The sequence below is a fragment of the Macadamia integrifolia genome, chromosome 5 (genome assembly GCF_013358625.1).
Source record: "Macadamia integrifolia cultivar HAES 741 chromosome 5, SCU_Mint_v3, whole genome shotgun sequence".
Lineage (NCBI taxonomy): Eukaryota > Viridiplantae > Streptophyta > Magnoliopsida > Proteales > Proteaceae > Macadamia > Macadamia integrifolia.
The window spans coordinates 39,351,589-39,379,061 of NC_056561.1; the positions used below are offsets into that span (position 1 = coordinate 39,351,589).

The 27,473-nt window shown below is 39.2% G+C and overlaps 3 protein-coding genes and 1 pseudogene across 6 annotated transcripts; 2 read left to right on the forward strand and 2 right to left on the reverse strand.

Moving 5' to 3' along the window:
* Positions 1-5,556: 5,556 nt before the first annotated feature.
* LOC122078445 lies at positions 5,557-27,045 on the reverse strand. 2 transcript variants are annotated; one of them, XM_042644430.1, is made up of 3 exons: positions 27,040-27,045; positions 10,186-10,351; positions 5,557-5,882 (listed from the first exon to the last, which is right to left on the reverse strand). In XM_042644430.1, the coding sequence occupies exons 2-3, from the start codon at positions 10,327-10,329 to the stop codon at positions 5,727-5,729; spliced, it is 300 nt and encodes a 99-aa protein (XP_042500364.1). In that variant the 5' UTR covers positions 10,330-10,351; positions 27,040-27,045; the 3' UTR covers positions 5,557-5,726. The 2 variants fall into 2 exon arrangements, with proteins under 2 accessions (XP_042500364.1, XP_042500363.1); XM_042644429.1 differs by lacking the exon at positions 27,040-27,045 and having other exon boundaries at positions 10,186-10,418.
* Positions 12,285-18,120, forward strand: LOC122078443 (C2 and GRAM domain-containing protein At5g50170). 2 transcript variants are annotated; one of them, XM_042644425.1, is made up of 9 exons: positions 12,285-12,800; positions 13,138-14,286; positions 14,420-14,602; positions 14,698-14,981; positions 15,365-15,481; positions 15,805-16,073; positions 16,192-16,366; positions 17,293-17,565; positions 17,667-18,120. In XM_042644425.1, exons 1-9 carry the CDS (start codon positions 12,440-12,442, stop codon positions 17,883-17,885), a joined length of 3,030 nt encoding a protein of 1,009 aa, XP_042500359.1. In that variant the 5' UTR covers positions 12,285-12,439; the 3' UTR covers positions 17,886-18,120. The 2 variants fall into 2 exon arrangements, with proteins under 2 accessions (XP_042500359.1, XP_042500360.1); XM_042644426.1 differs by lacking the exon at positions 17,667-18,120 and having other exon boundaries at positions 17,280-17,444.
* LOC122080557 lies at positions 17,162-17,253 on the reverse strand (annotated as a pseudogene).
* LOC122078444 (protein JOKA2-like) lies at positions 19,157-25,110 on the forward strand. Of its 2 annotated transcripts, none has more exons than XM_042644428.1 (8): positions 19,157-19,520; positions 19,619-19,696; positions 21,290-22,539; positions 22,646-22,769; positions 22,900-23,112; positions 23,193-23,342; positions 23,457-24,014; positions 24,786-25,110. In XM_042644428.1, the coding sequence occupies exons 2-8, from the start codon at positions 19,676-19,678 to the stop codon at positions 24,906-24,908; spliced, it is 2,439 nt and encodes an 812-aa protein (XP_042500362.1). In that variant the 5' UTR covers positions 19,157-19,520; positions 19,619-19,675; the 3' UTR covers positions 24,909-25,110. The 2 variants fall into 2 exon arrangements, with proteins under 2 accessions (XP_042500362.1, XP_042500361.1); XM_042644427.1 differs by having other exon boundaries at positions 19,159-19,520; positions 22,861-23,112.
* Positions 27,046-27,473: the final 428 nt, after the last annotated feature.

Sequence of the window (27,473 nt, forward strand, 5' to 3'; positions counted from 1 at the left end):
GGGTTGTGTTTCCACACATGGGACACACAACCATGGAACGATTTCTTGCCCATTACTTAAATTTCTTACCATATTAATTAGTAATAATACTTTTTAAATGTAACTTTTTTTTACTTTTCAAATGCAAAGTGAAGTGAATTTAATACCCAAATATAACATGATATGGAGATTGTGTAACATAGTCGTGTGAGATAATGATTACAAAAATTTCTTTATTAAGTTTAAAATTTTTCCTTCTTGTCCTTTATCCTTCAATGTCCCTTTCAACTGGATGCAACCTTAAACTAAATTTGAACAAAATTAATGAGATCATATACAAACCAAATATGTTCGAATAAAACTGAATCATTTTGGTTTAAATTCATTTTGAGATCATGAAAATAATTTGGTTCCAATTTGAACATATTGTATCTTGAACAGTATTAAAAAAAAAAAAAAAAAAAAAAGACTAGAGCAGATTAATTTCATATTGATGGGGATGACGTTTAACAAATCTCTTTATCCCTTAAATTGCTTTTTTGCTTACGGGGAGATAACCTTTGGTGATTGTCTCTTTCGCCGTCCAAAGTCCAAGATAGGAATGAAACTATTCTTAAGACAGGATCAGGGAAATGCTGATTTCTAATTGGCATATACAGACAGAATCTGTCAAATTGAGAAACCAAACAGAGACATATATATATATATTAAATATATCATCTTCATCCTCTTCCTGTAGTGGATCCCAATCCTCCCTAACTAACTATACATTTTCTTATCTAGTTTTCATAAAGTAACAAATGAGAGGAAGCTAACTAACTATACATTTTCTTATCTAGTTTTTATAAAGTAACAAATGAGAGGAAGCTAGATGATTGTGGATTTGGTCACTAGTTCACCTCATCGTATCAAATAGTGGAAAAGAACATCTACTAGGGTGTGTGTATGTGAATGTGAATACTAGTATTGGGTAAGTATCATCATGAAAGATACCCTTAAATACCATATTATACTTTTGTCCTCCTCTGAATTTCAGACAAGTTTTCTACCTTTCCCATGTCAGAATAATTTAAGGGCTGAGTGCACAAAAGATCGTTTCATGTGAATTGTGACGAAGAGAGAGAAAGAGATCTAGAGGTGCTATGTAGCCTACGTGGGTAGTTCAGAGATTTTTTTTTTAATGATTAAAATATAAAATACATCATTTACTAGAAAAAGAGAAGAGATTGCTGTTTGATCGTGTGGCTTTTGTATCAATGCAGGGTCAATGAGAATGTAAGTAGATCGATTTTTTAATTTCATAATGATGGGATGGTAACACATACACGACAATAAAAATACAGAATACATCACAATCTTTATTATCTACTATTAAAACCTTAAATTAATTTGACTATTTGAAATGGAATGTGTTTTCCTTCATTAGTGATAAAGGTATAGATTAAGATCCTCTCTAGCCTAGGGGCATTGAGAGGGGCTCTCTCTCTCTCTTTCTTCACTGGTCCCTCCAGCACCCCAGGCTAGAGTGCAGGGCAGTTTGAATGGATAAAAATAAGCACCTTGAACTTGAATAGTGTCTTAAGATCCTTATTGTCTTTGTTCGTTTGTTTGCCGATGGGGCTAGAGAAAACCCCAGTTTTGAATCGCACTAGCCCAAGAAGAGCTAATGATAGTCGCCTTAGTCGATGAAGGAAAATTTTAAGTTCTTTCTCCTTGCTCTGGTAGCATCCAATCCTAAAGGTATCACCATTAGCATCTAAAGTCTTCGATCAAATTTAACATCTTGGTGAGAGGGAAATTTTTTTTTTTTTTCTCTAATCAAAAGGTATTGGCAACCATGAATAATAATATGTGAGAGTCCAATCATAGGGTAACTTCCCCAATAGAGAAGAAAATTCATCCTTCTTTGTAGGTAGAGGAAAACTTAATCAACTTAAAATATTAGAAAAAGTTTCCTTCACCGTAGTTGACAGGTATCCCACCACTAGGATGTTATAATGACCACCTCCTCTATAACATAATTGAAGAGATTTATGGGAATCATTATGAGATCACAGTGGCCACAACCTTCAAAATGACTACTAAAATGATCAATTTAAAATACTAACATAATTTATTTAAATACTAATCGATGTGATCTCATAATGATTCCTATCGTATTAATGGGTTCTAGATATCGTGGGAATCATTATGAAATTGCAATGGTGGATTTCTTTTCACCAACAATGAAGAAAAATTTTATTTTTATCAAAATTAATAAAAATTTTACAGCTGTGTATTTTTATTTTTTTATTTTTCAAAAGAAAAAAAAATCATTCTATGATGTTATACAATCAAATCAAATCGAGTTCGGATCGGGCATCCTTATCGGGTTTGCATCAACCACGCCAACACACCGGAACTCCATCGGGCCTCTGCCCCGGCTAACATCTCTGGGTGCAATGAATGCAGTACCAATAATGATTCCATTCTTGACTGCATGAGGATTTAGAAAAATTTAAGGCATAATAAAGAAATATTTTTTATTTTATTTTATTTTTTTTAATAAAGAATCTAATTTTGCACAAAGTTAGGATTTAATTTCACTTTCTCCTTGGAAAAACTGACACAATTGAACCATGAGTCCATGACTTGGAATCAGATAATTATGAATTGGATCAGGTTTGTTGAAGGATTAAGATGTCAAAAATTTTAGCACTTTCAGCTTTGTGGGCAGGCCCAAGTCTGCCGAGGGAGTTAATTTCTTAGAAGAAAAATTAATGGCCCCTAATCTTTCTCTCAGTTATGATTGTCTAGCAAAACATATATAATCATGGGTAAAATTTTATGGGAGAGGGATTTATATTCTAACATTATATATTGGCATCAGATACGTAGCCGAGGGAAACATCTTTTTTTTATGGGTATCCAAGGATACAAATATTAATGATGAAAAAGGAGAAAGAATGTGTGTGATAATTCATATAAGTGTCGTGTATGCATCATTTTCCAAAATTTTGTGTCGGTTGTGTAATAGCATTTGTTTTGACACACATGGTTGGCTGCTTGTTTTGGTTTGGTAACACAAATATAGACTATTCAAGCCACCTTCCTGTCCTCCCCAAAACACGTATGCAACAAAATCACCAAAATGCCGGAATACCATTATCTATTATTTACTCTCACCCACTTTGACCTTATGAGCTACATGTGAATGATCCCACTCTTTGCACCATCATTGGTGTCATAACTCATAAGCAACCTTTTCCAAAATTAATGCAACCCATTTAGCTTAGAGAACCAAGTCAACTAACTGCCAAAATGTCCACGAATACATGGCAAATCACATGTCAGAAGACTCAGAACCGTGTGGGAATGTTGCATCCATAGCTCCAATTACAAGAGTGGATTATCAATTAAACAGTTGCTGCTGTGACCACAAGCAATGATCCTCTAGCAACAGTGTGGCTAATCGTTTGGATTGGTGGGCTGTCTCTTTCAAGGCCAAATCCCCCACTTCCACCTTCCCCCACCCCCTTTCCCTTTCCAAACCACTGCCACCTCACCTCCATTATCCATTATCAGAAATAATGTCTCTCACATTGTCCTCTAGCTCTCCCCCTAGAAAAAGAAAAAAATCTTAACTATTCCTCTTGATGATCACTTAACCTTATCCCGATCTCAATTAAATAGGATTGACTATATGGATCTTTGCCCTCAAGTCAATTTTATTAGAGGTCATACATGATACAAGGCCTAAACTAGGCATATCTTTCTTCATATTCATATCGACAATTTAAGCCTATCCCTAGCTCTTCTAGTTCTTTCAATCTGAATGAAGTCACTCCTCCGTACTGGAGCATCACATGGCTTAACTATTCCAGTATAACATTCTCAAATGGAAATGACTTCGACCCACATAACTTCCTTTGGAATTACCACAGAGAAAGATTTAACATTATAGGCAGTAAACATAATGGCAGAGCCATTATTGAAACCTGAAGATAAACTTCTACATTCACTCACATGCAAATTGATTTGATGAAACTTGGCTTCCACTGATTCAAAAGACCTTTTAAATGTTGACTAGAAAGGTAAGTAAGAAAGGGACCAAATACACTTGGGAGGACAAAGGATACCGAATTCTAAAACTCAATTATCACTTCTGAGCTCACAAAACATCCCCAGTTGAGGTGAAGCAATCTTTGAATATTGAGACCTTTAGGTAACCTATCATACTGGAGAACAATCTGGTGGTCTGGTCTATGACAAACTTATCTATTAGAATTTCTGAAGTTTCATTGCCTGGAATTAAATAAGTAGGCCATAAATGATAAAACATGCAATGGAATGGAATGATGAGAGGCCTCTGCTACCTAATTGGCATATAAAAGGAGAAGAGAGTCAATAGTTCCTGTAGTACCAAAACAAATGTATGGCACTGGCAGCAACTAGTCTATATATGACAAATGGCATGACAGTTATGGAGAGAGAGAGAGAGAGAATACCTTATTATTGTATCGCATAACCATTGGCAATGTATCCCCAGTAGTCTGGCACTCTGGTAGCTTTGGACTTTGGTTGTGGAGATGTTGGTCCATATTATTTGCATTTTGCTTTTGAAGAACCTCATTTTTAGCAGCTAGTATTGCTTTCATTGTTTTTTTTTCCCCCTTCGTTAATATTCATCAAAAAAGATTACTTAGTGGCAAAATTGAGTCTGGAGGAGTCAGTGAAGCACTGCACATACATTGGAAAATCTTGAAAAATTGCTGCCATAAGGGTATTCTTTGAAATATCTTCAACAGTAGCATTCTACATATAGAAAATATGACACATCTCCATAACTAAGCCAATTCATAATCCATGCCAGGTCTTCATGTGCTCTGATTTTACAAAGTTATCAAACTGGAGTGGGTTTATTCAATCTTTTGCAAATAAAAGCTACAAATTGAATCAAACTTGAACAAAACGTTGAACTTTTGTAACACATCTGAGCTTCTTATGGATTTTTAAGTGCCAGCAAACTTTCAGTTCATGATCCATAATTCATTTCCCATTCGCTGGACCAGAGGATTATCAAGATTTTCTATGAGGTGAAATGTCATAATGAACAAAATGATTATGAGGCAAAAAATATCCACCTGGGCAAATGTTTGGTTCGGGGTCACAGGACCCTAAATCACCACATATCTCACAGTCAGAGGGATCGGTGTGGTCTATGGTAAGAAATTAAACAACAGCCAGATATCAGTCTGAATAACTGATGAAAACTCTGCATTCTTCTTGAACAGTGGAAGGAAAAAAAGAAGAGAATTGATTAGAGCTCCCAAATGACTGCAGATCAGATGGTTGAGAGAGCTAAAATGCCAATTTTCTTAATAGATAATTCATCAGCTAAGACCAACAAGTATTGTCTCTGATCCTCCAAATATGAGATGTCAAGAGATACTGGGGCCATCCAACCATAGGTCCCAGAAGCAAGATGGGCACAATCGGTTTTGTTCATTCTGAATGATCCAGCGTTGAGACAAGTTTACCGAAGTGCTCTGACAACTTTCTTCTTTCTACTTATGTATGGATGCAAATAACATAATGTGATGAACAAAGCTCATATTCTGCTTCAACAGGAAGAGCGAGCAATAAGTGAAAGAGGTTAAACAATGTACATGTCTAGCAAAAGGGTGGGTCATGCATTACCCAAGTGCAACACTTACTATAATTATCAACTTTATAGTTCACATAATAGAACATTTTAAGTGCTTGGATTAACTGGTTTCCTGTTCAAATTCATCACCTTCAGACTCTTCTGCATTATCGGCATCATCATCATCAGCATCATTATCAAAGTCTTCTTTGTCATTATCTACAGTCATTTTCCCAATCACAACCAGGTTGCTATTTGTCTTTTGGATCTCATTACACTGTCAAAGAGAAGTCAGAAGATAAATAGACATGAGAACAAGATGGAATTGTGACAATTGTCCAAGTAAAATTGTTCAATATGAGATATCATATAATTAAAGAATCATATCTCAATAAGGAAAACCAGAAAATAAGGTCACAGGAGTAGTGAAATCCATGCACACACACAGATGCGGGTAAAATTCCCAGGAAAAAACAGAGCAAGAGCCATTTAATTGTTTAGACTTTGGCAAATCAAGGGCCACATTCATATTTATATATTAAATACGCTTAGAGGAATAACAAGTGTGGAGGGCAAATCACATCCACATCAAAGGATCCAATCCCACTTCTTCTCATTTAATCCAATAATAGAATACAAAAAAGTGTCCTTAATTCCAACATTTCAGACTGAGGCAAGAAAGTGTCTTCAAGTGGGATAAACCATTCTTAAGGTCATATCCTCCTTCCACCAAATAAATACTTAAGTGATTTAGTTTACTATGTTAGCAATGAGATTTTTTTTTCAGGGGATATAATTATTTTATCTACAAAAAAAAGTTAGCTTCCAATGTAAATATTTGTAAGTTTAACTCTCTAATAACAAATAATTATTCAAGATATCAACCCAGTTCCACAATCCATGGCACATACCTACTAAGCTCTAAATCTAAAAATTTGCAATTAGATGGTCCTCCCCTGGACTTCATGTTGCATCTTTTCAGAACAACAATATGCCATTTGGATACCCAACATCTTCAACACCATATTCAGAAGAGTGCCCCCATCAAACACCTTCAATGTGATTTTTTTTTTAGCTCTAAATCTAAAAATTTACAATTACATGGTCCTCCCCTGGACTTCATGTTGCATCTTTTCACAACAACAACATACCATTTGGATACCCAACATCTTCAACACCATATTCAGAAGAGTGCCCCCATCACACACCTTCAATGTGATTTTTTTTTTTTTTTTTGGGAGGGGGCGGGGGCCGGGGTGGGGTTGGTGGGAGGGTGTGGGGTCAGGGAGCCAAATTCCAAACTCAAGTATAAGGGTTTCTCTGTGGTCCTCTGCCGCAAATAATGTCGACTTATAGTATAGACCCCTGCTACGTCAGGTTCACAATAGTTCATCACTAGCCATATATCTGAGCATTTTTACAGGTTAACACTCTGTAATACAGTTCTTAAGGCAGCTGCTGACCTCATCAATAGATTATTCATCATGCATATTATTACCCTCAATGTAGGAGTTAACAGTGTGTGTTGAGCCATCCATGTAAAGACCGCCTACCTGACATCTATCCTGCCAGCTAATTGCATCGCATAACCCAACCAACCATGTAAGAGATACCCCATGTTTCTCTTTGCATAATCACGAATATGCACTCCATGTGAATAGTTTTCTTTTTATACAAACAGTTTACGATACTCTCACCTTGCAACACATCCAAAGTGTTTTCATGCTATAAACTTCTCAACTTCTGACCTTCTAAAATCCATAGAACATTCCTCATTTTTAGGTCAGCACAATCTTTCCCACCCAACCCAATGCTACTCTCTTCCCTAAAAAATGTAGTAACGGAAACAAAAATTAATTTGTGGCATAGCACCTTTTGGTGTCCCAGTTTCTGCTAGTACAAATACAACCCCATTTTTCTTATAACATTCTTGTTTAAGCATAGAACAAAAATCTTGACCAAAACCACCAATATTTTTGCGAAGTATTTCAGTTTCGACAAAGGTCAAAACAAAACAGGGTGCGACTTAGTAGGAATATAGGGTTTCGGCTGAAATGATTGATCGAAACGAAACTGGGTGTGACTCTATAGGAATGTAGTATTTCCACCAAAATTTTGGCATTTCCACAGAAATTAAATTTTGATTTCGACTCGGTTTCGGTACAAAACACTAAAGCACTTTTCGATCAAAATGGGTCCACATTTCAACCCATTTCGTGAGTTTCGAGTGGTTTCACCTGTTAGACGGGAAAATCCAGAAAACCATAGATTAGGTATTTTTTGCCAAATCAACGACATTTCTTAGTGGAACAAAGAGTTAAGGACTACGACGACGCATCTACAATGACGATTTACCACATTTGAGCAAGATTTATTTAAGATTCAAACTTAGAGGTATATCCTTTTTTCCCAAAGGTTTCGAGCCTTTCTGGAACTCATGGTACTGACATAGAATTGGAGGACCAGTTTTGTAGGGGTGTTTTAACCTTGGTTGTACACTTTTTACTTGACTACTTGTAACACTTATATGCTTTTACTTGTAACATTTTGACACTGTGTGATATTAAATGGTTTTCCTTCACTCCTAATGTATGTTTTAGTTGTTTTTTTTATTGAATTTTGTGTGTTCTAATTCTAAATTATGTATAGAATAGGCTACATTTGAGAAATTATATAGCACAGAGCACAGTACAGTGTCTGCTACCAACCTAGGATACGTAACTAAACTACCATTTTGTGTGTGTGTTTTTTTTACAATATAAAGGTTCAAATATATTTAAAAAATGTTTAATTAGGGTTTCCCTGAAGTTTTGGGCTAAACTATGGTCATTTGATCACTGAAATGGCTAGCCAAAACATTCAAAGTTTCAGTCGAATTTCAGTCAAAACCCAAAATATCCTTCCTTTCCCCCGATGGCCAGGAAGTTGGCTTCTAGTTGCCTTATGAAGCAAACCCCAATGCAACAATAGTAAAGAATGATTTTGGTGCAAGTTTTTTAAGGCTTTAATATGATATAGGGAAGCCAAACAAATACATGCATTGAGGTAGTGAGGAAATAATTAAAGCCTTGTGATAAACAGATGGCATGGTTCCAGAAAGAATGGGGATAGGCAATAACTGGATAAACCTTAGAAAATCAGAATGCTTCAGAGGTAAGCAAAAGATGCAATCTCACACCATTGATTACCTGTTCTCTTATCCTAGAAGCCAACCGGTTTTGTTAGGTTTGGGGAGTTTGACAACCTAATGGAAATGATGAAATCACTCCATTTGAACAAACACCGTCGCAACTCAACTCAACTAAGACTTTTCTGAACTAAACGGGGTCGGCTACACAGATTTTGTACTGCCATTCAACTCCATTTAGAGTCATGTTAGTTGTCAAGGTCTGGTCATTCGAATGTTTCTCACTACTTAGTCCCATGTCACTTTCAGTCTACCTCTTGGTTTTCTAACTCTGCATATCTGTAACATACAACTCCTTACCATTACACCTAATGGCCTGCATCGAAACGCCCATCTCACATTAACAGAGGTCCTTCAACTAATCTTCTATTGGGACCACCTCTAGATCATCTCAATTTTTTTTCTTTCTTATTTTACCTTTTCTAATTTTACCACTCATACATCTCAACATCCTCATCTCAGCTACAATTTTTTTCTGTTTGTATGTTGTTTCTTCGCCACTCAACATAGAATATGTGCTAAAGGTCAGAGTATGAATTCTCACAGTACCAGCTGCCTGACATACTACTCATTTTCTGTTTATGTGTTGTTTGACTTGTTTCTTCATCACCCAACAGTGCTAAATGTTCAAGTATGAATTTTTACAGTACCAGCTGCCTGCCTGACATACTAAGTAACCTCCTACTTCATCAAGGCTTGGGATTGGCAGGGTGGTAATAAAAAAAGCACTGCCGGATTTTTTTTTTTATATATATATAAAAAAATTCATCATTTAAAATCATCAATTCTAAGAAATCCCAAATGAACTTATTTCAATAAATTATATGAATATGAACATATTTATTTTTACAGGTTTGAAAATCTTGGTACACAATAAGCGTTAACGGAACAAGGTGTGATGGTTGTTTTCTTTACACATTGTTTCTACTTTCTATAGCCACTAGACTATGTCTTACGTGCATTCTGCTTTGGCCCATTGAAATGTGGGATGACATAGGGACTTGCACCACCCAAATCTGGTAAATGAGGCATCCAAGATTCGAAACCCATGAAATCCTTTAACGGCAGAAGGTAGACGACAACCTAAAACCTAACAAAAGAGTACATAACTGATATTGTGAAACCAGGGTTTAAACAAGTGGATTAATTGATTGATCCCATCGTCCAAGCTAATTAGGGATTGGGAGTGAGGGCAGTTATTATTGATAATTTTACAGATATTCATGAGGAAGTAAAGGCAAGCAACATAGGGAAAGGCTACAGAGAAATCATTGTGATACAGGTGGTTCCATTCTTTCTAAATCATCACCGCATAGATACTGTAATATATTTTGAGAGACATGTTCAAAAGGGAGAGAGGGGGGGGGGGGGAACGAAGGCAGGAAAGAATAACCTTTTCTTCGAGATCGGCCTCTTCCATGGCGAGGAGGAGTTCGTCGCTTTGCGGATGAGGCCATTGAGATGGAAGTATAACCGAGGAGGGGATCATGCTCGTCGAAGCCGGATACTGTTTCATGAATGCCGGAAACTGTAACATTTTCTTCTCTCTCTCTCTCTCTCTCCGTGTCTATTCTCTACTGTCTTCTAATGTTTTCCTCCACTCGCTCACTGCGTTTCAAAAGCTAGGCCCTTGGAATCTCTCATATACTCTCCCTTCTCTAATTTCCAATCGATGAGCCCTTCCTTAGCCCAGGCCCGCTTGATTTTGATTCAGGGCCTGAAAGAATTCAACCCAGGCCCAATCCTGTTGGACTTAACCCAACAATTTGGCCTTGATTGACCCCTGATCTTTGACTCTAACTCTTGACTAACCCTAATACAATCTAGAATTATCTTCATTCATAGTTAGAATTATCATTGTCTTAAGTCAATTCATCTGACTAATGAAAGAAAAAAAAATCCATTTGCCTTATGTCAAACGTATTTAACGCATGTTTAAACACCTAATTATTCACAATAATGTGCTTAGTATAATCTTAACTAGGATTAGGAGGGGCTTAGCCTGAGGCCTTAACCTTGGGTTGAAATATCCAATCTTAGCTCACACTTAGGGTAAAAAAATCCAGCCCAGACGTTGCATCAGCACTCACATGGCCAAACTCACACCCTTAGTTTGCAGGCTTGTATACACAAAATTACGATTCATATTGGTCCTAGCCGATATTGTATTCCATTTTGATCATGGCTCATATCGATATGTATCAGCTGGCAACTAAATCGTGTTGGCATATGAGCTTGGCGAGTGCTATCCCCATGATTCCAAGTATTGGTATAATATCTACATATCGGTATTGCTAACGTGATTTTTTATACTTACATCACTTGTATATAGCCTGATTGTATTCTATTAGTGTTGGTATTGGCAATGATGAAAGGGCAACCAATACTAATACCGATACTAATATCTATCCATATAGCCTGCCCATATTGTATCGAGGTATCAATATTACCGGTATTTTGCTACCGATACAGATGGGAAGTATTGGCCAAAAAATATATACTTTTATTTTAATTTACATCCAATACGAGCGGATACAGCCCGACTCATATCATATTAGTATCAACACCGATATCTATAACTGTAACCATGGTTGTCCCAAGCCCATCACCTGATCCGAGCCCAGCAACCCAACATGCCCAATAGACTCCTTATTTGGAGACTTGGGTTGTATTAATTAAGGTTCGAAGCTTCCCGGATCACGTTTTAAAGCTGCAGAGTTTTAAGCTTCGTAACGTTTAATTACTGGATTAAATTTAAGTTAATCATAAATTAGTGGTTTCAAAAGATCCCCAACGGTCGATGGGGTTGAAATCGTCTGTAATTCCGATCTCGTACAATTCCGTGTAATACCACCTTCAGGCGGTGACACGTGTATTGATACCAATACAATGGTCCAGATCTGGTACAACTAATAAAACATTAAATCAGTGAAGAGGCATTTAAATCAGATCTGGACCATTATATTGGTATCAATACACGTGTCACCGCCTGAAGGTGGTATTGCACGGAATTGTACGAGATCGGAATTGCAGACGATTTTTTTCCCGGTCGATGGCATTTACCGTAAGCTTTCGGGTCATGACTCAGTCATGACGCGCCCTATATAACTAACTCATGACCAAAATATATCTGGTTCGTGTGTCTTTAAAAACTAAATCCGGTTTGGTCTGGGGTTTATGTGGTCAACCCGAAACTCAAAACGAAGGATTCCAGCTAACCCGCAAAATTAACTGCAAAATGGAAAGGCCACTCCAGGACCCGTACTGATTACAGAGCTGAAATCTTTAATAAACGGCCATGAGAATATGAAACGAAGGATCGAAGGAGATGAGAATTGGAGAAATGAACTGAAACGGTTTCTTCACCTGAAATTTTATTAGTGAATTTTATATTTTCTCTCTCATGAATGTTCCTTGACTCTTGAGTCTGCAGCATTAAACCGAAGTTGGAGTTTCAAGTAAGGGACTGGTGTCGCTTTCTTTCTCTTCCACGTAGCTCTATGGCTTCGTCAGCACTTCTCTTCTACCTTTCGTCTCCTTCTTCTCTCTTTCAGAGTTCACACTCAAACCATTCAAAGTTTCAGTCTTCTCTGTTGGATTTCAAATAATAATAAGAAGAAGAAGATAGAAGGGAAGAGTTGCGTGAGATGAGGCTATATGTGTATGTGTTGGAAGCCAGGGATTTGCAGGTGATGGATTCAAAGGGGAATCTTTATGCGAAGCTCCAGATTGGGAAGTATAAGTCCAAGACCAGGATTGTTAGCAAAACTCTGAACCCAGTTTGGAATGAAGAATTTGTTTTCAGGGTTCATGACATGGAAGAGGAGCTCATCGTCTCCATCTTTAACCAACGTAATGACCACGGCTTTTTCCATGCCTCTTCGGATTTACTGAGTCGAGTTCGGCTTCCTGTCTGGTCGGTCTTCGGTGAGGACAAGCAGACAATGCCTCCAACTTGGTTTTCCCTGGAAAATCCCAAGACCGGGAAATCCACAACCAAAGACTCTGGTTAGATCCCCCTCTGTTTTCTTTGAATGTTCTCCTAGTTCATTTACCCATGTTTTAGACCATTATTATTGCTCCTTTTTTCCTTTTCCTTCATAAAAAATTGATTTTTATATGTAACTTCAGTTATTATTTGGTTTGCATGTTAGTGTAAACCAAGATTTCAATTTCAGTGGGAGTATTTAGGATATATAGTTGTTTTGTGACTCAGGATGATAACTAGTATTACAGAGTTGATCATGAATATTGGAGGGAAGATTCATCTCATCAATAGCTTCACACTTGGATGTGAACAAGAGATAGCTTTTGTTGTCTGTAATTTTTTTCTTAATCGGTGCAGGGAAGATTCTTCTCACTTTATCATTGCATGGCGAAAACACAATCGAATCCGCATGCCCAGTTGAACAATCTCAGGATATTGTGAACTCTGCATCTCCATTCAAGAAGATCCCAGAAGGAAAACATTTGGTGAAGGCTATTCCAAATCGATTGGAAAGGATTTTTAATAAGAATGAGGAAGGTCCCACAAGTGAGTCAAGGAGTGAAGTTTCCTCAATTTCTGATTATGAGGATTGCATGGATGAACCTTTCACTGGTTGCAGCTTTGAGGAAGCTATTGAATTAATGCAGTCCAGAGATGAGGAACAAGAAGTGCCAGACAACCTGGAGGGGGGGATCCTTCTTGACTGTTCCTATGTGGTATCACCAACAAATTTGAACACACTACTCTTTGCGCCCAATTCCCAGTTCCAGAGAGATCTTGCAGAGCTGCAGGGAACTAGAGACTTACAAGAGGGATGTTGGACATGGAAATCAGTAAATATTTCATGTTTAACTAGAACTGTTACCTACACAAAAGCGGCCACAAAATTAGTCAAGGCTGTGAAGGCCATTGAAGAACAAACATATCTTAAAGCAGATGGAAGGGAATTTGCAGTGCTAACAAATGTGAGCACACCAGATGTTCCATATGGAAACTGTTTCAAGATAGAGTTACTTTACAGGATAATGCCTGGGCCAGAGTTATCTTCTGGAGAAGGGTGCACTCGTCTTGTTGTGTCTTGGAGTATTAACTTCCTTCAGAGTACAATGATGAGAGGTATGATTGAAGGAGGAGCTCGACAAGGGTTGAAGGAGAGTTCTGAACAGTTCGCAGACTTGCTAGCTCAGAATCTAAAAGTGGTTGATTCAGCAGAACTCTTAGGAAAAGAAAATATGCTGGCAACACTACAAATGGATCACAAGTTGGACTTGGAGTTGGCAATCGAGTACTTTTGTAATTTCACAGTAGTTTCAACGATTTTCATGGTTTGTTACACCCTATTACATATTCTGCTCTCTGGGCCCAGGAAACTCCAGGGGTTGGAGTTTAATGGTCTAGATTTGCCCGACACTTTTGGAGAATTGATCACCAGTGGCATAGTAGTGCTTCAAGTTGAGCATGTTTTCAATATGATTTCTCGTTTTTTTCAGGCTAGACTGCAGAGAGGTAATCTTTTTCTACAGCTTCCATTAACAGAGATTAGCAAATATATGTTTGAATTGAATAATGCCGCATAGCTTATTCTAGCTTATAAATATAATTTACCTATTATTATGCTGATATATGCTCCTTCTAATAGGAAGTGACCATGGTGTCAAAGGCCAAGGTGATGGATGGGTGCTTACAGTAGCTTTGATTGAAGGAAATAACCTTGTGTCTGTTGATTCAACTAGTCTTTCAGATCCGTATGTTGTTTTCACCTGTAATGGTAAGAGTAGAACAAGCTCTGTCAAGCTTCAAACTTGTGATCCTCAATGGCATGGTATGGTTCGGAATCTAGCAGTGTGTTTTTTAAAGATGATTTTTTTTTTTACACTGGAAAGTTTGTCCAATGGCTAATCGGAAGAGTTTATGTAGAGATACTGGAATTTGATGCTATGGAGGAGCCTCCATCAGTGTTGGATGTGGAAGTTTTTGATTTTGATGGCCCGTTTGACCCTTCTGCTTCACTTGGTCATGCTGAGATCAATTTTCTAAGACACACATCTGCAGAACTGGCAGACATGTGGGTCTCCCTTGACGGCAAATTGGCACAGGCATCTCAGTCCAAGTTGCATGTGAGAATTTTTTTAGAAAATAACAAGGGAGTTGAAACCATTAAAGATTACTTAACAAAGATGGAGAAAGAAGTTGGAAAGAAGGTAAAAGTATTCTGTCACAATTTTTATTTGTTTTATAAAGTAGTACACGATCTCCTCTGGTCCATGATCCTCAATAAACAAGATAATTCACATGGTCCACCAACTCATTAGTCTAGAGACTACATATCTCAACTAGTGGAAGTTATTGGATGGATTGACTGGAAAAGTATTCATACTCCAAGTGATGAGTAATTGGGAAGAGTCAGAACGATTTTAGGCAATGACCTATCCAAAAGTCCATGCTTTAAGAAGGGTTCCTGGATCAATTAGTCAGTGGATAATGTTTATGTAAAATGGATGGGTACATGCTGAATGTTCTTCAAGCTCTTTCTTGATTTCTCTTTCTAATGTATGGTTTTTTTTCCAAAATGCACATTTTGCAGTTGGACCTTCGGTCACCTTACAGGAATTCAATGTTTCGAAAGCTCTTTGGGTTGCCCCCAGAAGAATTCCTTATCGATGACTTCTCATGCTACTTGAAGAGAAAGATGCCTTTGCAGGTGCCATATGTTTCCTTGTTCTTTTCCAGTTGTTGTCTTTCTTTACAGTATAGGACGGTTCCCCAATACCCTCCTAAAGGATTCTCCCTTGACCATTGCTGAATAAAAACCATCCTCATTCTTTATATTCTTGAACTTTATTTATAGTTTATATAAAAATAAAACCCATTGCTTTTCTGGGTTACCAAATTGACCTGTATAGCTGAGAGGGTTGATTCCGTTACTTTTCTGAGTTGCCAAATTGACCTGTATAACTGTGAGGGTTGATTCTTAGTCATGAAGTATAAAGTTTTGCATGGTAATGAGATTAGTTGTTGTTGCAGGGTCGGCTCTTTATTTCTGTGAGAATAGTTGGATTCTATGCGAACTTGTTTGGACATAAAACTAAGTTCTTTTTCCTCTGGGAGGACATTGAAGATATTCAAGTGTTTCCACCATCCCTTGCGTCTGTGGGTAGCCCATCTTTTGTCATAGTCCTGCGTAAAGGCACAGGTTTAGATGCTAGTCATGGTGCAAAATCTCAAGATGAGGAAGGCAGGCTTAGATTCCACTTTCACTTTCAATCATTTGGCTCATTCAGTGTAGCAAGCAGGTATTGTGCAATTGTATCGGCCAGTATGCCTCAATGTACAAATACTTCCGTTTATAACAATTATCTTTCAACATAAACCAGTCCATTAATGTTTTGGCTGGTGACTTTTTATGGACAGGACAATCATAGCCTTATGGAGGTCTAGAACCATGACCACAGAGCAGACAGGGCAAAGAGAAGAAGACTTGGAAGATCAAGATGGGGGATCTATTCTGGTTGAAGATGACGGGAGATTTTCTGATTTTGAAGGCGCAACCATGTCGAAGGTTTACTCGGCAGAATACCCTTTCAATGTGAGTGTTCAATTGGTTGTTCTTTCTTTTGTTCTCTTATTTTGTGATTGCCATTTACTTCTTTTGGTGGGTCTGGGAGATGTTCGCCGAGAAGATTGTACAGTTGATCTAATCTGTACAATGCTTTGCATTGGAGTCTTTTAGGTGCCTCATAGGAATTGCGTGTGCGATTCCTTTGTGAGTGACCTTGCCCCATCTACTGATATACCATACTTACGTAGAAGCCGGCAACAACTAGGCTTTCCTGAATGATAACACTAGAAAAGAGTAGAAAGATCTAATAGAAAACTCGGACAAAGAGAATTTCATTGTAGAAATTCATTTCTGCTTCCTGCCAGAACACCTATTTATACACTTGAAATTTGGTAAAGAGCTGGAGAAAAAAAAATTAGAAACTAAACCTAATATTCTAAGCTGGTGGAAATACAAGAGGATTTAGGATTGACTTCCAAACTTCTAGAAACGGGAGCTTTTGACTTTGGTTTGGTTATCTAAATGATGGGCCATAATGAGAACAACTATACTGATCTTAGGCTCAGGAGAATCTTCCAGTAGCACCACATAGATGTTCTGTTGTAACTACTTGCTATGCTTCTTGCTGGCCTTCAAACTGCCACTGCTGCCGCTGCTACAGCAGAGACCCATGGATTATGGACATTTTAACGTTTTTTTTAGGTGCTGCTGTCTTGTTTGGATGCCATCTTCTCTTTCTAATGTCTATTCCCTTCATTGATGAACAGAGGACAAAAAAAAACTATTTAAGGTCCTATCATTTTTTTTTGGGGATGAATAATAAAAAATTTGGACCATTTCTCGATTTGTGCACACAGGGGCCAGGCTAATCTTCTCTGTATCGTTCCAATTTTATCGGATGTCTCCGAAGAGACTCCTATCATTTATTTTGCTGTTGAAGCTTTATGTTGCAGATAAAATCATTGATGGCCCTATTTGATGGAGATACTTTTGAACATAGCATAATGGGAAAATCTGGTTGTCTGAACTATGCAACAACATCATGGGAAGCTTTAAAACCTGATATCTTTGAAAGACACATCTCTTACAAGTTCAACCGCCATGTTTCAATCTTTGGAGGGGAAGTTACTAGCACACAGCAAAAGTTTCCCAATGCAGATGGTAACGGGTGGATGGTGGATGAGGTTATGACTCTCCACAAGGTTCCATTTGGCGATCGATTCAATGTATGAGAACTGAGAAGCTCATCTGTTTCTTCTTATTCCTAATGCTGAGAGATATTTACAGTCCCATTGATCTTCCATAGAATTCTCTCTTTTTTGGGCAGGTCCATTTGAGATATCAGATTGAGACCCATGTTCTTGGTTCTGATTCATGCCATTGTGATGTTTACATGGGGATAGCATGGCTGAAAGGAACCAAGTTCCGGCAGAGGATTGGCAGAAACATAACAGAGAACTTTACCCGCCGTTTGAAGGAAATCTTTCAACTGCTAGAAAGAGAGATCCTTTTGGCAAATGCTCGGAATAGTTTAGCCAATCTTTGAACTGGTAGAAAGAGATACCCTTTTGGTGTAACCCTCCTCAAGACCTGAGAATTTTGGAGCTCAGGACCTTTCAAGTGCAGGGTGATCCGAAGATTGAACATGGAATTCTGTACTCAAGCCACCAAATTGAATTATATTTTGGAGATTTGTATGTGATTATAAAGATGGAAATTATGTATATTAGTTGGGCCTTAATTTGAAATTTGAATTTGCACCAGATGGCTTGTGCATTCCAGTAGGATGATTTTTGCTTTTCCAGTATCAGGCTTGACGAGTGAAACTTTTATATCTCATTTGAGTGGAACTTTTATATCTCATTTGCAATTTTGTTTGTGGGTGATAGGAGTTGCCAGTCTGCGGCACAGCAATTAAGTTGCACTATTGTAACATGTTGGTCACAAATTCAAAACTTGAAAGCAGCCTCTTCCCCGAAGCAGGGGGTGAGGCTGCGTACACTTGCCCCTCCATTACCTGCAATAGAGGGAGCCTCATCCATTTGGTTGCTTTGTGAGGAGTTGGGAGCAAAGCATAATTGATATGTCTACCTCTCTCTTCTTCTAAACAAGGGCAAGGATGTCTTTTCATGTGCGAGGCGAAATGACCACCTCACTCCTCGCCTCCCTATTCGATGCTTCTATGTGCTCCCATCGGTTCAAGCGGCTAGTTAGGTAGCATTTTTTTCTCCCAAAAAGTTAAAAAGCTTTTGCTGCCTGGCAGCATGGCCTGCACCAATGTGGGGGCCAATGAAGACACCATCGTGGGGTCTATGGCAGCTGTGCACTGGCATCCAACGGCGAGGGTGGGGTGGTCGTTTTTTCCATTCACTGTATATGGGTCTCTAGGCATAGAAATCATCCAAAATTACTCAGTTAAAGGATAAGTTGGTAACTTCCTTGACAGTCTCATCACAAAAATACTCTCATTTAAGGGTGTCAAACGGTTCGGTTTCAATTTTTTGGTTCAATTCAGATTGCAATATGACAAATTAAATCCGAATCAAATCTTTCTAAAAACTTATTCAGTTTATTTGGTTTAATCTGGATTGGAATTGGATTAATTTGGTTCACTTTCGTTTTATTCTGTTTAATCAGTTCAGTTCGGTTCAAATCGGGTGGAGGCGGCATTTGTAATACCAAGTTGGGATCTCCTCCCCGTACGGGTACCCTCCCTCTTTGATGCTTGTATGACACATGTCCTTTTCATGACATCCAAAAAGACCCGTACGGGGAGGAGATCTCTACACATCGTCTCGTCCATGACTTTGATTCACGCGGGTGAGTAACGAAAACTTTGTCAATGATTGTTTCATCTAATGAACTGTCAACTTTTTCCGCAGTTTTCTTGGGCGAGAAGAAAAGAAAACTTTTATTGTCTTAACTGCTCTCCTTCCCTCTCCATCTTCATTTCTCATATGCTACTCTAGTACCTGTGACCATGTCTCACATTTCTGCTTGAGTAACTGAGGATTGAGTGAAGTTTAGGAGAGAAGCTAAATCGACAGCTCTTCTTCTTGGAACGCGCTCAAAGTGGCTTCCGGCTATGCATTTGGTGTGTCAAGGCGTTCAGTTTCAGACCTAGAGATCTCTCTCATTCTAATATAATCCTGACAATTATCGATCATCTCGCTCAGGCTCGGTATATTTGAACAATTTCTCTTCTACCTTTTTTTTTTTTTTAGGGTTATGGATTTTGCTTCTATCGTCTTCTTCAATTCACTGTTAAAGTTTCTGCAGCTTACTGGAACGCTTCATCGATCAATCCTTACTTCGGACTGTTAACGTTCATACAACATGCCTGACTTAGTGATCAAGGTAAATACTTTCTCTTCTACCTAACTGATTCGATTTACCGGGTTGGTGTCATTTCTGCTTTATATATGTTCCTGCTTTCCAACGGTGTTCTGAAAACTTTTATAAATGATTGGGTATTTCGGTTGGATATTAAAATTAAATCGTGAAGTATGGTATTGTCAAATTTCATCAATTGGTTGAGGTATTGAGCTCTGTTGTTGCCTACTTCCACAAGTCATGTTGAATTTAATTGTTTTAGCGTACTTGGTTGTAAAATTTTTGGTGGGATGGGCTTGTCTAGTTCCTTGTTGCTCTAACAAATTTGCTGTTGTGTGCTATATAAATTTGTGAGGTGATAATTGTTTTTAGGATGCCACACATGCTGAATCCTTTAATTGATGATTGCATTGCCTATGAATCTATTTTATGCCAGAGTGAGCTAGGGTAATTAAATCGTGGTGTTTATTTGTGGGTGTCATTTGAATGAGGAGATTGGAGGCATGTATGACCTTCTGTAGATTATTGTTGAGCCAATTAAATTGTGTTGGATCCCTTTTTTAACTTTTGACGGCTTGTCCTACTTTAGTCTATCCATGAAGTCAAGCCAATGAGAAAACTTAATTTGCTTCATGTGGAGTTCAGGATGATTCTATATTTATCCTGGTGGCGTAAAATATTTGAAATCATCATATTTTTCAACATTATTTCTGCTTTATTAGATTAGATGGCTAACCTGTGATCAGTGTTGATATTTGAACGTGCTTCCATCGTAGCATTACCAGAGTATTTGAAAACCAAAGTTGAATTTATATGATTGTTATTTATGAATCATCCCATTCTAGATAGGGGAAAGCTATGGATAACCCAGGTGAGTGATGTTCCAAATTCACTCCCCCGTAACACAACCCTTCTGTATATTAGTAGTAACTTCTCATTCTGTAATTATCTGTTGTTCAGTTACATACATGATTTGATGGCCAAGTTGAAAGAAATGCCTAAATCATTTGAAAGATGCTCATTCTTTTTCAAGTGTTGGTTCTCAAATACTGATACAAAAAGAGTAAGTTCTCAAATCTTAACAAGATGGAAATTTTAAATTGACAATGAATTCAATATGAAGCAACGTTTAGGTCATAGGAGTGGTTTCTTTCTTATATTCTGACACAAGGACTTCATTTCCTGGGTTGAAAAGTTGAGGTTACTGTTACTATGATACAAGTAAAAAATGGACAAATTACACAGTTATGAACCAAGTATGGTTGGTTCTGAGGTTGACATGTCATTTAAAGATTTTATAATGTTTGAATGAAGAGTAAAGTCATTAATGGTTTTTGCATTTACTTCCCTGTTTAAATGTGAAGATATGGACATATATTTGTTGCTGGCAATATACCTTCTGTGAGTTGTGAGTTTAGAGACAACCTATGTATTTGGAACTGGATTTTCCTTTATTTGTCATATTATAAAAAATAACAGTAAGAAGAAGAAGCAGTTGTTATAATTGTTGATGTACCTGGTATTTCAATACATAGTTGCTTGTTGCCTACGCCTGTGTCTGATCAACTGCGAGATGTTATGCGTTCTAGTTCTTTACTTGTCTGGGTATTGCTTCAGGTGAAGTATGCAGATACACTTCGACGCTTTTCTGTGGACGTCCAGGAAGATGGTTCCATGGATCTTAACATGACCCTATTGATGGCAAAGATCCTTAATCTCTTTAAGTTTGCTCCTGATGCTGATCTTAACCTCACATATATTGATGAAGACAGGGATATTGTAACACTTGTTGATGATGATGACCTGCAGGATGCCTTTAGGCAGTGTCTCAATCCGCTGAGAATAAATATATTGCTGAATAGTACTAGAAATGGAAGATATGACACAAGATCTAGTGGAAGTTCAACCCCTATGAGATCACCCTTCAGCCTGGGTCCTTCATTCCCAAACATCAATTCTGGTGTTACTGAAGTTCTAAAACCTGTACCAGAGCCATTCCGTGATGCACTCTCAATGCTCTCGTATGATTTGGCTGCAAAGACTTCATCCTCTGTTCCAGTAGTGACGGAGCTTGTCGAGTTTTTGTCAAAGTTAGGACTCAATAACCTGAATTCAGTTCACCAGTGTAATGATGGTGCACATTCAAGTGCACAGGGAGTGGCTTCTGAGAACCCTGTTGAATTCAGAGTGGCTGAGGATCTGGAATCATTAAAAAAATTAGCACTTGTTCAGAATGCTAAAGTTGCCAATGCAAAATTAGCAGATGATAACAAAGAGTGTGACAGTCGTAATGTTACCAGAGTTGTGGGCACCTCAGTTCCTAAGTCTGCTACTTCTGTGGATCTTAATCTGGATCCAAGAGATTCTATAACATCAGGATTTTCTGCTGCTGGTCTTACTGTTCCTACAGCTTTGGGACATAATGATGTCAGTGTCAATGGAAAGGACATCCAGAAGAAACATAATGGTAATCTCAGTGGGAAGTCAGTTGCTTCTGTAACCCCATTTTATACATTTTCTGATCGTCAAGTGCATTTTAGCCCCCAACCATATGAAACTTCAAACTCAGCCAAGCTACCGTTCTCAGCAATTAATACCCAAGGTGGTTCCAGTGTCTTGGGTGGAGATAGCAACAAGCAACTTCCTACCGGTTTCCGGTATTCTTCTGTATCACAGGTTGATTTCAATCCCCAGAGCAAATGTCCATTCAGGGGGCAGAGTGGAGTGGAATCCTCTGATGTTGTGGCTCCTGGTGGGCACAGTAGTTACCACCCATCAAAAAGGAGCGGCAGAATCTTCCACAAGGGTGTTAGGTGCGATGGTTGTTGGGTGTATCCTATAACTGGCCCTCGGTATAAGTCGAAAGTGTAAGAGTGGCAGAGTTTCCATATCTCTTGTTCTTTATATCAGTTAACTAGGGCAGTTAGTATCATTTCTAGTGCTAATGATTACATTCGGATCTCATTTTGGCAGGAAAGAAGATTATGACCTGTGCAGCATCTGCTACTCAGAATTGGGCAACAAGGATGAATATATTAGAATGGACCGTCCAATGCCATGCCGGTCTCCACGGTTATTTAAAAAGCATTATGATCGTGTATGTGGAGACATGATCTATATATACTCGTGTTTTATGTACGTTTATTGTATGATGATTACCTGTTTAACTCTCTTCCTCTGTCTTTTAGCGTTATCGGTGTTTAGAACCAATGTTTCCACCCATACAGCCAGGTTGTGGAGTGAAACCATGCCGATCAAAGCTTGACAGTTGCTTCGTTGAAGATGTGAATGTTTTTGACGGAACTGTGATGGCCCCAGAAACCCCATTTACTAAAATATGGCGGGTGCGGAACAGTGGTACTGTTGCTTGGCCCCGTGGAACACATCTTGTGTGGATTGGAGGGGATCAGTTCAGTGATAAAGTTTTGGTGGAGTTGGAGGTTGGATATTAGTTTCTTTGCTGTATGGTTTGCAGTTTCTGTGTGTTGGGGTTTTTTAATTTGTTTAGTAACTTGTGCAGATTCCAGTGGATGGCATCCCTGTGGATAAAGTACTTGATGTTGCTGTTGATTTTAGGGCTCCTCAACACCCTGGTTGTTATGTCTCATATTGGAGGATGGCATCTCCATCAGGCCAGAAATTTGGGCAGCAAGTTTGGGTCCTCATCCAGGTTTTATTAATAACACCCCTTAATCCCCCCCCCCCTCTTCCTTTTTCCTCTTTGAAGGACAAATTTGCGATGATTTAGTAACTTGTTATTTTTTCCCCCTTCATGCTGGTGCAGGTAGATGCTTCTTCTCAAGAGGGCTCAATTGCTAGTAGTTTTCATAGCTTGAACTTGAATTTGCCCCCTGAGTGCAGTGGAGCAAAAGGATCTGAGATCGTTGATGTGAATGCTGAGCCTGCAGATAGTAACTACCTAGAGTCTGGCTGCGTTAACTTAGAGATGGAATTAGTAAGGCCTGTCGTAGACAAACACCCAAGCAAGGATCAAGCACTTGAGTACCCTGTAAATGACAGCTTACTTGTTGGCAGTGGTGTTTCTGTTCCTGTCAATCCAGGAATACCTGCTTCAGTATCATCATATCCAATGATTGATTTTTCTGAAGGGTTTCCTGAACCATCTCCAATGATGGATGTGGAAACATTAGCTGGAGATTCCGAGGCTGATGTTGAAAATGTTGAAAAAACCCTCCTGAAGGAGCTTGAAGATATGGGTTTTAAGCAGAATGGCTTGAACAAAGAAATCTTGAGGATGAATGAGTATAACATGGAGCAGTCTCTTGATTATCTTTGTGGTGTCGTAGAGTGGGATCCAATCCTTGAGGAGCTGCAGGATATGGTAAGATATTGTTACTTTTGAGTTTTTAACTGAGAAAATATGGAAACGGCAGCTATATTCAATCTCCACATATTTACAATGTGAAGCAAAAAGTGCATGGCATGGAGTTATTTTGACACTTGGCAGTCTGTTGGTTGTTCTGACCACTGGTTAAATGAAAATTCCTAGCTAGACCATGTGGCAACTTGGTGGCCCATCATGTAAGGGGCTCTCACCCTCGTTTTTCATTGGTTTTTGTTCTTCTATTGGAGTTATTATTTTTTTTTTAACAATTATCAAAGGATTATGCATGGGCATATCGGCTGATGATGTTGAAATGTCCATCCAGTTAGGTGCCAATGGACACTGTCTTGTGGCAGAAACAATAGTTGGTGTGTGGAGCCTACCCCAATATGTATCCTATAACTTTGGTTAGTGGTTTATATTTGAGCAACACTGATACGCTGCTTTGTTCTTCGTGTGGCCTGGCCCCCTACATGGAATCAAGGGCAGTGTCAAGGAGACTGCCCCTCATTTCTGGACACCTTTTGACCAACCTGTACAGAACCAGGGAAAATGTTTAAAATCCTAGAGTTGTCCTAGGACTGCACTGATTCTTTGCATCAAGGGAAGGTCAAGAGATGAAGTTACCTCATTGGCATTTATTTCTCTGGCCCAATTTGTGGAGGCCTGCCTGCTAATGTGAGTGTTAGCTCGGAAGGACCCAATGTAGGTTTGGTTTTTAACTTCTTGGCTACAAACTGATGAGTTGGAAATTTTGGTTTGTTGCAGGGATTCCATGACAAAGAGACAAATAAGAAGTTGCTGATTAAGAATGGTGGAAGCATCAAGCGGGTTGTCATGGATCTAATTGCAGACGAGCGCCGACTAGAAACCTCTCCACCTGCCTTGTAATGTTGATAGCAGCTAGTAGTGGGGATGATGAAATGTCTCATGTGTTAATTTTGAAACGTTTGAAGCTGGTGTATAAAGGGTGTTGATATTTCTGTTATTTTGCATAAATTAAGGAAATTGGGACTGTTATTATCAGGACATAATTGGTGATCCTGTGAGAAGACATTTTCTATTAAGTACAAAGATATTTATGTGGTGGTAAGACTTTGGCTTCACAATTGTGTGGAGCAGTTGCAGAGAAGCCGATTGTAGCCGACTTATGCAGTTGGGATAAGGCTCTGTTGTTGTTGTAGTTGTAGGGAAGCCATTATTCTTTGTTTATGTTTATGTGTGGGGGAAGCCATTGATGCTATAAGGGGATCAAGTTTTCCCCCACTGGAGAATCTCTTCATTTATAGGTTTTGAGGTTCTTAGAACGATGGGAAGGGTAGTTCGGATATTCGTATGCAAATAATTCAATGTGACATCGATTATAGTAAAAAGATTTTGTCAATCCATCAACCATAATTTAACGCAAGCGGGGCGTATACTCCAATTGTGGGATTATCCAATTGATCTCTTTGCTTGAAAAAAACAAATTATTAGAGATTAAGCAATCTGTTACTAAGAAGATCGTTATGGTAGGGGGACAATTATGATATATTTTTCGTGCAGGAGCGAGGGTGAAGAAAAACTCTCTTTTTTACTTTTAATTGTCATCCTCTAAACAGCTTCCAGAAGGAATTTCCGCCTAACGGAGCGTAACTTTCTCCGCCGCTCGGCGTGCCTCCCTTCCTACTTTCTCCCTCACCCCTTCACCTCTCAGGCGACCTCATCCCTCTCTGAACTCCGATATGGATTCCTCATCCAATAACCAACCCTCTCCCCCTCTCTTTCCATTACCCCCTCCTCCACCACACCCTCCACCTGATAACCATCATCCACCTGACCCTGGGAACCATTCCACCAGCTCACAGCCAGACAATGAGGACACATTCGTTCTTGATGATGACCTCGAAGACCGTATCTCCTTATTAGGACACCTATCCCTTGTTGGGTATATCATCACCGGTAAACCTTACCGCAAACAAGCCGTCACCGAAGCTCTCGTCAATGCCTAGAACACCCAACACCCAGTCACCATTAACAATCTATTCAAAGACACCTTTGCCTTCCGTTTCCATCACCCATTAGACCTTTTCAATGTCCTGAACGAAGGCCCTTAGTCTGTTGCTGGAAACCTTATTATTCTGAATATTGGAGGGACTCAAAGGATTGGGACTTCGACTCAACCGACTTCTTGATTCAGTTACATGGCCTTCCAATAGAACTCCAAGATATTCAACTAGCTGCACGCCTAGCTGCGAAGGTCTATCCCTGTTCCAAAGTCATGCATATCAATGGAGTCAGATTAGGGGAACACATTCAATACTTCAGAGCTCATACCAGGGTTAACATTACCAAACTGCTGAAATCCTTCATCAACATCAAACGAAGGAATGGTGATGACTGCCCCATTGAAGTCCAGTACGAACGTCTTCCCCACTTTTGTGCTTACTGCGGCCTCATAGGCCATGAAGATCAGTGCTGCACCGTCCTCTTTGACACTGAACAAAACCATCGCCAGACCCATGGCTGCAAGTACCTTTGCCCTGCTTTTAGTTGGACGCAAAATCCCAAGCACTATACGTGGATTCACCCCGGACAACCGCCTCATTGAGCAAGCCACCACCACATCCATCTCCCTCCATCTCCAAATAGCCCCGCCTAAATCCCAAACTCCGATCACCTCTCTGACTAACCACCACTCTCCCGCTATGATGTGCGGCCAAATTCCGTTGTAACAACACAACAACCCATCAACACCTCATCACTGTCCTACCCCCATGCCAGGTGGCACCCTCCCTGCATCAGGACCACCGACATACCCTGACACCTCTCTCTCCAATGCAATCACCCTCCACAATTATCCTCCCACCACTACTGAACAAATCAATCGCACTCACCCTCATTTTGTCATGCCAAGCACGTCCATCCTGGCACCAATTTCACACACCAAAACACTCCCCTCATGTCCTATCCGCAATAACATATCCAAAATACCCCTAAACTTAGGTATGCTCTCCTCTCTCTCCTACCTCACCTCTCAAACTTCTCTCTCTCCAACACCTGCTCACCCATCAACCAAACCCTCACCATCTTACCCCAACCTTTGGCCCAAACCAGCACACGTTTGGCCCAAACCAACCCCCCTCTGCCACTCCAGCCCACCATCTCCACACAAAACCAATCACCTCTGTCCTATCAGGCTCAACCGCTTCCTCCAACCCCCTCACAACCACTCACAACTCAGCCCTCTCACTCCAATCACCTAACCCCCAACCAGCTGAAACGTCCTCGGGTTACCAAAGATGAACCCCACTTGACTGAGGACACTGAAATGGCCCAACCTGATCATTATGTTGATCATTTTTTATTGAATGGACCCATGGTGGCTAGGGTAAATCAGCCCCATGGGTGCCCATGAAGATAGCTGCTTGGAACTGTCAATGGATTGGGAGACCCCCGACAACTCGTTCCCTCCAC

Excerpts from the sequence above, each read along its gene's own strand:
- LOC122078444 (XM_042644427.1), top strand. The coding sequence starts at position 19,676 with ATGCCTGACTTAGTGATCAAG. Across the intron at positions 22,540-22,645 it reads CCTCGGTATAAGTCGAAAGT|GAAAGAAGATTATGACCTGT; the intron begins GTAAGAGTGGCA and ends TCATTTTGGCAG. Across the intron at positions 22,770-22,860 it reads TTAAAAAGCATTATGATCGT|CGTTATCGGTGTTTAGAACC; the intron begins GTATGTGGAGAC and ends TCTGTCTTTTAG.
- LOC122078445 (XM_042644430.1), bottom strand. The coding sequence starts at position 10,329 with ATGTTACAGTTTCCGGCATTCATGAAACAGTATCCGGCTTCGACGAGC. Across the intron at positions 5,883-10,185 it reads AGGCCGATCTCGAAGAAAAG|TGTAATGAGATCCAAAAGAC; the intron begins GTTATTCTTTCC and ends TCTCTTTGACAG.
- LOC122078443 (XM_042644425.1), top strand. The coding sequence starts at position 12,440 with ATGAGGCTATATGTGTATGTGTTGGAAGCCAGGGATTTGCAGGTGATG. Across the intron at positions 12,801-13,137 it reads ATCCACAACCAAAGACTCTG|GGAAGATTCTTCTCACTTTA; the intron begins GTTAGATCCCCC and ends TAATCGGTGCAG. Across the intron at positions 16,074-16,191 it reads TCATTCAGTGTAGCAAGCAG|GACAATCATAGCCTTATGGA; the intron begins GTATTGTGCAAT and ends TTTTATGGACAG.